This window comes from Lithobates pipiens, unplaced genomic scaffold (assembly GCF_037356315.1).
Source record: "Lithobates pipiens isolate NorthernLeopardFrog02 unplaced genomic scaffold, aLitPip1_a1.2 Scaffold_25, whole genome shotgun sequence".
NCBI classification, from domain to species: Eukaryota; Metazoa; Chordata; class Amphibia; order Anura; family Ranidae; genus Lithobates; species Lithobates pipiens.
This window is the reverse complement of record NW_027507787.1, coordinates 72,081,041-72,092,967: the sequence shown is the minus strand read 5'-3', so window position 1 is coordinate 72,092,967 and position 11,927 is coordinate 72,081,041. Positions and strand designations below refer to the sequence as shown.

Sequence of the window (11,927 nt, the reverse complement as noted above, 5' to 3'; positions counted from 1 at the left end):
TGAACCAACTCCATTGAGAGCCGGGCACACTCTACTGTCATGTGAATTGAATGCTGGGAAATCCACATCCGATTCGCACTAGTGTGGACCCAGCCTTAAGGCTGACGGCTGCGGTTCCCAGCAAGGTGTCCGGTGTGTTCCTGTTCACCGGTTCAGGTCTGAATTTGTGCATGAATTTGCATCTGAACCGGACCCAAACACCAACAGTCATAGCTCCCAACTATCCCTGATTTCGAGGGACTGTCCTTGATTTGGAGCAATGTCCCTCTGTCCCTCTTTCCTCCTCATTTGGCCCTCATTTTGGTCTGATCTATATAGATATATATAAAATGCACTATTTATCTTGCATTGTATATGCTATGTTATATACTACAAAGTCCTGAATGTTGCTTTGTTTACATCATGTTGTGGGTTACATAGTCCTGAATGTGATACACTACAGAGGCCTGACCCCTGAACTCTACACACTACAGAGGCCTGACCCCTGAACTCTATACACTATAGAGGCCTGACCCCTGAACTCTATACACTACAGAGGCCTGACCCCTGAACTCTATACACTATAGAGGCCTGACCCCTGAACTCTATACACTACAGAGGCCTGACCCCTGAACTCTATACACTACAGAGGCCTGATCCCTGAAGTCTATACACTACAGAGGCCTGACCCCTGAACTCTATACACTACAGAGGCCTGATCCCTGAACTCTATACACTATAGAGGCCTGACCCCTGAACTCTATACACTACAGAGGCCTGACCCCTGAACTCTATACACTACAGAGGCCTGACCCCTGAACTCTATACACTACAGAGGCCTGATCCCTGAACTCTATACACTATAGAGGCCTGACCCCTGAACTCTATACACTATAGAGGCCTGACCCCTGAACTCTATACACTACAGAAGCCTGACCCCTGAACTCTATACACTACAGAGGCCTGACCCCTGAACTCTATACACTACAGAGGCCTGACCCCTGAACTCTATACACTACAGAGGCCTGACCCCTGAACTCTATACACTACAGAGGCCTGACCCCTGAACTCTATACACTACAGAGGCTTGACCCCTGAACTCTATACACTACAGAGGCCTGACCCCTGAACTCTATACACTACAGAGGCATGACCCCTGAACTCTATACACTACAGAGGCCTGACTCCTGAACTCTATACACTACAGAGGCCTGATCCCTGAACTCTATACACCATAGAGGCCTGACCCCTGAACTCTATACACTACAGAGGCCTGACCCCTGAACTCTATACACTACAGAGGCCTGACCCCTGAACTCTATACACTACAGAGGCCTGACCCCTGAACTCTATACACTACAGAGGCCTGACCCCTGAACTCTATACACTATAGAGGCCTGACCCCTGAACTCTATACACTACGGAGGCCTGACCCCTGAACTCTATACACTACAGAGGCCTGACCTCTGAACTCTATACACTATAGAGGTCTGACCTCTGAACTCTAAACACTACAGAGGCCTGACCCCTGAAGTCTATACACTATAGAGGCCTGACCCCTGGACTCTATACATTACAGAGGCCTGACCCCTGAAATCTATACACTATAGAGGCCTGACCCCTGAACTCTATACACTAAAGAGCCCTGCCCCCTGAACTTTATACACTACAGAGGCCTGACCCCTGAACTCTATACACTAAAGAGCCCTGACCCCTGAACTCTATACACTACAGAGGCCTGACCCCTGAACTATACACACTACAGAGGCCTGACCTCTGAACTCTATACACTAGAGGCCTGACCCCTGAACTCTATACATTACAGAGGCCTGACCTCTGAACTCTACACACTACAGAGGCCTGAACCCTGAACTCTATACACTATAGAGGCCTGACCCCTGAACTCTATACACTAAAGAGCCCTGACCCCTGAACTCTATACACTACAGAGGCCTGACCCCTGAACTATACACACTACAGAGGCCTGACCTCTGAACTCTATACACTAGAGGCCTGACCCCTGAACTCTATACATTACAGAGGCCTGACCCCTGAACTCTACACACTACAGAGGCCTGACCCCTGAACTCTATACACTATAGAGGCCTGACCCCTGAACTCTATACACTATGGAGGCCTGACCCCCGAAACTCTATACACTATAGAGGCCTGACCCCTGAACTCTATACACTATAGAGGCCTGACCCCTGAACTCTATACACTACAGAGGCCTGACCCCTGAACTCTATAGACTATTGAGGCCTGACCTCTTAACTCTATACACTATAGAGGCCTGACACCTGAACTCTACACACTACAGAGGCCTAATCCCTGAAGTCTATACACTACAGAGGCCTGACCCCAGAACTCTCTATACACTACAGAGGCCTGACCCCAGAACTCTCTATACACTACAGAGGCCTGCCCCTGAACTCTATACACTATAGAGGCCTGACCTCTGAACTCTATACACTATAGAGGCCTGACCTCTGAACTCTATACACTATAGAGGCCTGACCTCTGAATTCTCTACACTATAGAGGCCTGACCCCTGAACACTACACACTACAGAGGCCTAATCCCTGAAGTGTATACACTACAGAGGCCTGACCCCTGAACTCTACACACTACAGAGGCCTAATCCCTGAAGTCTATACACTACAGAGGCCTGACCCCTGAACTCTACACACTACAGAGGCCTGACCCCTGAACTCTACACACTACAGAGGCCTAATCCCTGAAGTCTATACACTACAGAGGCCTGACCCCTGAACTCTACACACTACAGAGGCCTGACCTCTGAACTCTATACGCTTTAGAGGCCTGACCACTGAGCTTTATACACTATAGAGGCCTGGCTCCTGAACTCTATACACTACAGAGGCCTGACCACTGAACTCTCTACATTACAGAGGCCGGACCCCTGCATTGTATACTACTGTATATGGTTGCCTGATCACTAAGGCTGCTATTGCTGAACCACAGTTATAGGGAGGCCTAGAGGGAGTAGGACTCAGATATTTGAATTGAAGATGACCTGATATCTCCCTTTTCTCCTGGGAGATTAGCTCCATTATAGAAGGCAGTCATTGATTAGCTAGAATTATGCGTGGACTTAGACATGGAAGAACAGCTGCAGTGAAGAGAGCCGGCCTGGTTTCTGGTGTATGAGCTGAACCAAAGGACATTTGTATGGTGACTCCCTGGAGATAAATATATATATATATATATATATATATATATATATATATATATATATATATATACCTCATGAAGAGGACATTTTCTTGTTGTCCATAGCAATCAATCCAATTGTTTGATTTTGAGGTCTAGGCTGCCGAAATGAGTGCTGGAAGCTCATCTGTTACATAAATACCAGTATAAGATGTAGTCATACATTGCTGGTCTAGCATAGTCAGCTAATATATTAATGCCCAACCAATCTCTCAGATTAAAGGATATGTGCACTTTTAATCGCTGACCCAATCAAACCCACCGTCTACAGATGTGGTGTACCTACCTTGATCTTGGTGTAGTGGCCTCCAGTGTTTGTTTCCATCCTAGTTGCACTAACACATTGCAGCCCCATGCTCTTCTATGGTGGGAGGGGGTCCCCTGCTACCTCCCCATTGTCTCTGGTCTCAAAACGCAGCCCCATAGAAGTATACGGGGCTGTAACAAAGCACACAGCTATTTTAGAAAAGCATGCCCTCTGCCAGCAGCTGCAGTGTGTGAGTGCTGGTTCACACTAGTGCGATGCGAGAACCCTGCGAATCCAGTGCGGGTTCCCGTATCGCACCTGAATCGCACAGTGATTCACACTAAGATCTGCGAACCTCTGCGAGTGTCAATGTAAAGTTAACGACACCCCCAGATTGGTCAGCAGATCGCAGTGCGAACTGTGAAATGGTGCAGGAATCGCATCTCATAAGTGTGAACACCCATGCTATCCGATTCCAGCGCGGTCCAAAAAAAGGGTCCTGCGCCATTTTGGTGCGAATGTAGCATGATTTCAGCTATACAGTTTGCATCGCAAAGACATCACATGTGATCTGAACAGTAATGGGGTGTGAATCACATGCAATTGCTGGCATTGCACTAGTGTGAACCGGGCCTCCTCTCTGTGGGGAAGCAGTCGTCTCTCTGGAGAGGTCTGACTTATCTTCTGCTGAGTCAGAGCTCTTCAATTAGCGGGAAGCATGAGCTTTACTGATTGCAGTGCTAAAAGTCTGACGCAGGAAGAGGAGTTTGGACCTCTGCAGAGAGACCTCTGCTTCCCCACAGAGAGCAAGGGTCCTACTGTGCAGCTCCTCTGGCAGGGGACAGTCCTTTCTGCTCAGGCTGTGGCTGCTTTAGAAATGTAGGCTATTCAACACCTCTTGTTTTGATGCATCTGGAGAGTATTTAAGGGCTTGTTTAGACATGCTGTGGCATTTTAGATACCATGGATGCCCAGTAACATACCCATTGAGTCAGGCCTGATTCACACCTATGCAGGTTGCAGTTTGTATGTTGCAGGTGCATTTTGCGTTTTTTCAATACACATATTTAATCCATTGAAGTCTATGGAACCACAAACCAGAAAAAAGTCCCTGGCCCTTCCTATAAAATGCCCAGGTGTGAATGACACCCATAGGAAACCGTGTTAAATGGACTGTGGTGTGTTTCTGCAAAACTGAAATCGCATACAAAATGCATAGGTGTGACCCAGGCCTTAATATGTGTTGTTGATGAATTGCGCACAAGTTTTTAAAGTGTCTGTGTTACATCATGCTTTCCAAATGCCTCCTCTGTATTGGTTTTCTATGGATCCTTGTGCGATCATCTTGGCTAGTAACCTTTTCCTAAACGCATCACAAACGTGCTGCTAAGCGCCATAAAGTTGTTTGTCAGATTCTTTGCGTTGCGTTTACATTGACCTCAATGGAGGGGTTTGGCGATGGGTAAAACCAGCTGAATGCTACATGTTGGGTACATTTTGGTGCGTTGCAAACGGTAACCATGTAAACAATGCCGTCCGCTGCGATGGACATCATTGACACAAAGCAGGCATTTGCGGAGCTTTAAAAACGCAGATGAAACGCCTGCGATTAATGCTCATGTAAACTTAGCCCAACAGTTTTTTTTTTTTTGCAGAGTTCAAATATACTTTCAAATACCGCAATACTGAAGGGTTATGCTGGGACTTCTAGTCCCTTTTCAACGTCTCAACTTATCTAAACTCGGATTCACTTCTCACCTCGCCTGCTCTTCTCTCTTTGGCGCACTAGATGGCGCTGCCTCCACCAAGCAGACACAGCCTGCCCCAGGCCTGGATTTGCGCCGTTGCCAGGTAACGACGTTGGCGTCGTCTCCAAGGGGAAGAAGCGGTGAGGAGTCAGACGAGGGTGGGGGGAGGAGGCTGCGGTCGCATATCATTGTGCACGACACTTCCGGTCGGCTGGTGGAGGAGGAGTGACGGGGACACGGGCAGGAGGGACTGGCAGCCAGGGCTAGCAATGAGCGGCAGTGCTTTAAATCAGAGGAGGAGATAAGACGAGACTAGTTCAGTGTCCGCCCGGCAGACATGGAGCTACAGGTGAGAACTCCTCTATAGTGTGAGGTGGGGGGGTGAAAGGTGGTCTCCATACAGGGGGACAAGTTTTCTCAGAGCTCAGCCCTTTAATTACTACTTACCCAAACAATGGGCCTTATTAAATGGTAACAGTGGTGCCCATACACCCTTCAATTCTTCTCATATGAGATTCAATCGATCAAACCATAAATCGAATAACCACAACTTCCTCTCTCATCGATTGATATTGGAGTTGATTGATCAGGGTGGAAAACGATCGCTCGTTCTGCATTAATCAGCAGCAGTGAGATGATTGGGTTATACGTTCTATTGTATTCCGATCGGTCGGGTGATGAGGTTGTCTGCTAGGAACAGAAATAACATGCTGGTCATATCTTCCTACTATCCATCACATTCCACTTCCCTATGTGTGGAATATCGATCAGCTGTGTTGTAAACAGTTGATCCTATTAGGAGCGATCGATCAGAAAATAAATGAAGTTATCGGAGGATGTACACCTATTATACAATCTCCCCGAAATCTACTGACACCCGTGTATTGTGTAGGTAGAGCTTCATTACATTGGATTGTCACCATACACTTAAAGCTGGCCATAGGTTGTGTGTTTTTGTTTATTTGATCCGGTGAGCGAGCTGATTTAAAAGCCAATGGATTCCTCCACCACACAATTGAGATGGCTGTAGGAATCTTGTATTCTGACTCCTCCGTCACAATACACGATCAAGGCTGCTGCCGATTGAATAAAAAATATACAAGCCTGTTCAAGAGAGGCCGATCGATGGATTGACTTCTCTTTGTTTGGGAATGGCCATAGACGAGTCGTAATTTGGCCCGATCCTGCTGCGTTTTGATCCATCTGTGGCCAGCTTTGCAACCTTTGTACAATCAACCGCAATGGTGATATGAGACCAGCTCAGTCTATGCAATCCATGGGGGTTATTTATGAAGGCAAATCCGCTTTGTGCTGAACGTGCACTTGGAAGTGCAGTCGCTCTAAATATAAGAGCAATATAGGTGGGAGGCAATCGTTTTACTGTTTTGTGTGCCACATCCAAAATTCTAAACCAAAAAATTGGGGGACCCCTAGTGGTAGACTTTTTAGGCACATGCAATAAATATCCAATTTTATAGAATACAAAAATAGTTTTTTATTAAATAAATATATTAAGAATACATATAAAATAAGGAATGTACAAACACATTGTTAGTCAATATACACACTAGTTGCTCAAGATACCCTACGCGTTTCGGAGAGACTGAATCTTCTTCTTCAGGGGTGTGTACAGATATGTAAAACAGGTCTAATAGAAAAGAATAGAGTATATAATTAAGACAGGCTGTTTATCTTAAAAGGGAAGTAAACCCTTCCAAACAACTTGGACCTATAGGTAAGCCTAGATTAAGGCTTACCTGTAGGTCCAAGAAATATCTCCTAAACCTATATGGTTTAGGAGATATTTGCCCGAAAATGGGCACCGCTGTCTACGGCGCATGCGCCGTAGACAGCGGCGCGCATGCGCACTAAATGCGGCAAGTCCAAGAATGGATTTGCCAAATTTGTCGACTCCCGTGCGCATGCGCGGGAGTGACGTCATCGCGGCCTCGCCGTATGACAGCGGCGGAGCTGCGAGGCGCGACTCCCGTGCGCATGCGCGGGAGTGACGTCATCGCGGCTTCGCCGCTGTCATTGGTCGGAGCTGCGAGACGCCACCAGCAAGATGGACGCGGCGGACTACAGGGATCAGCGGCGACTTCGCTGGCTCCTGTGTCAGGTAAGTGACACATAATGAGCTACTATGCGATGCATAGTAGTCCATTATGCTTTACCTTTGCAGGGAAAAAAAGAGGAAGTAAACCCATCAGGGTTTACTTCCTCTTTAACAGATCTATTGTACAAAATTCAATATTATGGTAAACACTTACATATTCAAAACAGTGTGTTTGGATAGACATTGCATAGGACTAATAATTAAAAACATAACAGGATACCGGGACAGATGTTACCGATAGCTGTTTTCTCTTTCGGCTACTTCTCGTGTGGGTGCCCGGCAAAAACGGCCGAAGAAATTGCAAGATGGAACAAAGAAACCAACCCCCTAATACAGGTGGAAAAATGGGGTAGATCTGAAATGAGGGGAAACTCTGCTGATTTTATCATCCAATCATGTGCAAGCTAAAATGCTGTGTTTTTATTTTCCTTGCATGTCTCCCTCAGATCTACTTTCGACTTTAGTTACTTTCGACTTTAGTTACTTTCGACTTTAGTTACTTTCGACTTTAGTTACTTTCGACTTTAGTTACTTTCGACTTTAGTTACTTTCGACTTTAGTTACTTTCGACTTTAGTTACTTTCGACTTTAGTTACTTTCGACTTTAGTTACTTTCGACTTTAGTTACTTTCGACTTTAGTTACTTTCAGTGAAAAGGGTATTTCCCTTTAGTAAATGACCCCCCTACGTGTCCAATCTAGCACTCCAGTGTTAAATTTGATGTCAAGTTTAGTTTTAGTCCTAGTCTTTTAAATAAAATGTAAGCGTATTTTAGTCATCTGAATAGTTTTAGTCATATTTTAGTCAACTAAAATGTTATTATTGAGCCTGGGTTCACACTAGATGCAGTATATGCAGCATATTCACAGCAGATGCGGCACCACATCTAAGTCCCAACCCGTCCCTGCGAACCGATTGCGGAGTGGTATGTTAAGTTACCGACACCCCCCAATCGATTTGCAAGACGCAGCGTGCTTTTCAGAATCGGATCGCACGGGTGTGAACGCCCATGTGATCCGATTCTGCTGCAGACAGAAAAAAGGGTCTTTGCAACAGTTTACTTCGTATGCGGTGCGATTTGAGCCATGCAAATCCATGGCTGAAATTGCACCTCAGAGACACCGCATGTAATTCGCACAGGAATGTGCTGCGATTCCTGGGCAAATTGCATGTGATGTTCTGCACTGCATCAGTGTAAAGTAGAACTATGGGCAAACCCCCCCCCCCCCCCCCCCACACACACACACTCTTTGGGTAGAGCAAGGGAGGGTTATAACCTCTCATTTTTGTTTTCCTCCACCTGTGTCCCATTGTGGAGATTTTCCTTCACTTCCTGTCCCATAGCCAAACAGATAAAGGAAATCTCTGCAAATTAAAGCGGAGCTCCACCTTAAAATAATTAAAAACCAGCAGCTACAAATACTGCAGCTGCTGACTTTTAATAAATGGACACTCACCTGTCCAGGGTGCGCGCAATGTCAGCAGCAGGTGAGCAATCTCTCGTCTCGCCATCCTAGGTCAGGGAATCGGGAAGTGAAGCATTGCAGCTTCACTGCCCAGTTCCCTACTGCGCATGCGCGAGTCGCGCTCTGCTTCTTCACTGGTCCCCGTTTGTGTTCTGGGAACTGTGTGTTTTCCAGAACACAATGGGGGGGGGGGGGGGCGGCATCTGCGCATATTCTGTGGCTATCTATGCCCGGAAGTGGGTGCGGATACCTGTATTATACAGGTATCTGCACCCCCTCCCCCCTGAAAGGATGCAATTGTGGCACCGGAGGGGGGGGGGGAGGAATCCGATGAGCGGAAGTTCCACTTTAGGGGAATTCTTTGGGGACCTGCAGGTTAGCAGACCTAGTGTCCCCATTGGAAGATTTCCCCTCTATTACTTTTCTGGGGACAACCCATAGTTTGGGATTTTCTTTTACTTTCAATGATAAACAGGACAAATGGAGAGGATGAATCTTACTAATGGGGGGCCACAGACAGCAATAAAAACAGACAGGGGTTCTAATCCCTCTCCACTCTAATCAAAACTAAAAAAAACAAAGTTTTATCTTTTTAATTTGTACTTTAATTTCATTGATGAAGCTAACACTGAGTACTGCATAGTTGTTGGCAGATCTACAGGAGATTGTGCAATGAGACTGTAACCCGTATGGCCAGTTTTAAGTGTGTTTTCTGGTAGAGATTTAGGTCACACATATCTAATGCAAAATGTGTGTTTTTTTTTTTTATCCGTATACATTATTGTGTAGTGCCATGGCTCACAATGCACAATCTTTCCTACGATTTAAAGGGGTTGTAAAGGAAAGAAGTTTTTTTTTTTTGTTTTCTTTTTTTTATCTTGCTGCATTCTATGCAATAAGATAAAATGCCTTCTGTGTGCAGCAGCTTCACTAATGCTTACCTGAGTTCCCTCTCTGTCCAACGATGTCCAGGAGTCCCTCGGCCGTCCGAGATTCTCCTTTCTGATTGGCTGAGAGACAGCAGAGGCACCACTGCCCCCCTCTGCTGCCAATCAAAGTCAGCTATAAATATGATCTCATCAAAAATATAAAAATATGTAAAAGGTAATAGGATCAATATAAGAAACAGCAGCTAAACAAATTGTAAAATAAATGAATTGAGAAGTGCTTTGCTATGTAATATGCACTATACACCCAATAATTGGATACCGAATGTGTATATATAACATAGAAATGCACATATGTTGACCAGTGGTGAAGTGCCAGTAAAAAATAAATCAAAAAATAACTAAAAACTTCGCCATTGGTCAATATTTGTGTGTTTGTATGTTATATATATACATTCGGTATCCAATTATTGGGTGTATAGTGCATATTACATAGCACAGCACTTTTCAATTCATTTATTTTACAATTTGTTTAGCTGCTGTTACCTTATATTGATCCTATTACCTTTTACGTATTTTACATTTTTTGATGCGATCCTATTTATAGCGCAGCGTAGTATTTACTCATTTATGTTTGCACGAATTGTGAGATGTGTTTTAACGCCAGCAGCTTTTTCTTTCTCTATACATTTAACCACTTGCCGACCGATGTCGGCACATATACGTTGGCAGAATGGCACAGCTGGGCTAAGTAACTTACCCGTATGTTACTTTTTAAATTCCCACCGCGCGCCTGCTGTGGGCTCCGTGGCTGTGCCCGCGGGACCCGTGGACTTGAATCCGCGGGGATAACTGCGATCGTGCCACGGAGCTCAGGAACGGGGAGATGCCAATGTAAACAGAATCTCCTCGTTCTGCCTAGTGACAGGACACTGATTGTCTGCTCCCTGTCATCGGGAGCAGCGATCAGTGTCCACGTCACACAAGCCCACCCCCCCAGACAGTTAGAAACACTCCCCTGGGACACACTTAACCCCTCCCCGCCCCTAGTGGTTAACCCCTTCACTGCCAGTGACATTTTTACAGTAATCAATGCAATTTTATAGTATTGATCGCTGTATTAATGCCAACGGTCCCAAAAATGTGTCAGAATTGTCTGTGTCCGCCATAATGTCACAGTCATGATAAAGATCGCTGTCATTACTAGTAAAAAAAATGATTAAAAATGCCATAAAACAATCACCTATTTTGTAGACGCTATAACTTTTGCGCAAACCAATCAAATGCTTACTGCGATTTGTTTTTACCAAAAATATGTAAAAGAATACGTATCGGCATAAACTGAGTAAAAACATTTTCTTATGTTTTTGGGGGATATTTATTATAGCAAAAAGTTAAAAATAAAGGATGTAAATTTTGTTTGGGAGCCACGTCGCACGACTGCGCAATTCAGTTAAAGCGACGCAGTGCCAAATCGCAAAAAGTGCTCTGGTCAGGAGGGGGTAAATCATTCTGGGGCTGAATTGGTTAATGGGCATCTGGTCAGTCGTGGCTTTCAGGATTCTTTGTGTTTTCTAATCAAAGTCATTTAGCCAATTGGCAGAGAGAGGGGGTGGGGCGGGTCTGGGCTCCATGTCTGCATGGACACAGGAAGCTGGGTGCCCCCATAGCTAAGCTGCTTGCTGTGGGGGCACTGAACAGGGGGGGGGGGGGGGGGGGGCTAGGGACCTGAGAAGAGGAGGAGCCAGGCTGCTCTCTGCAAATCCACTGCACAGAGGAGGTAAGTACAACATGTTTATTTTTATAGGGAAAATAAAAAAACAAGACTTTACAATCCCTTTAAGCAGAACTCCAATGTGGACTTCTTGCCCTTCTACCCCGATCTCCATCTTGCTGGTCTAGTGATATTGCAGGAGCTGCTTCTTTCTCTGTGGTGGTGATTGGGGGACGGCATTCCTCCTAGACTGAGCAACAGTCATGTATTGACACATGAGCACCATTTAGTCTGCATAATTACGCGCTCCCATGGTGTGTTGTCTGTGACGGGCTGACTGTGCAAACAGGCAAAGGGCAGAATGACGCGAGTGCCACCCTGCACAAAGAAACTGGTGGTGGTCTGAGGAAGAAGCTTGGGACAGCTTCCTTTGATAAAGGAGAAGGGGGGCACATAATATTATTATTATTATTATTATTATTATTATGTTTTTACTACTTTAAGCACTGAACAGTGTGTGCAATGTAAAGCTGTGA

General features: G+C 45.5%; 1 protein-coding gene across 2 annotated transcripts in view; it reads left to right on the top strand.

Annotated features, from left to right (window-relative positions):
- The first annotated feature begins 5,400 nt into the window (after window positions 1-5,400).
- The window catches only part of SGPL1 (sphingosine-1-phosphate lyase 1), an 89,818-nt gene continuing 83,291 nt past the window's right edge, over window positions 5,401-11,927 (top strand). Inside the window, exon 1 of one of the 2 annotated variants that reach the window (XM_077454585.1) lies at window positions 5,401-5,557. In XM_077454585.1, coding sequence (XP_077310711.1) covers window positions 5,546-5,557 — 12 coding nt within the window. In that variant the 5' untranslated portion in view covers window positions 5,401-5,545. Of the gene's footprint in view, window positions 5,558-7,539; window positions 7,661-11,927 lie in introns of those variants that run through there. The other variant, XM_077454584.1, reaches the window with a different exon arrangement.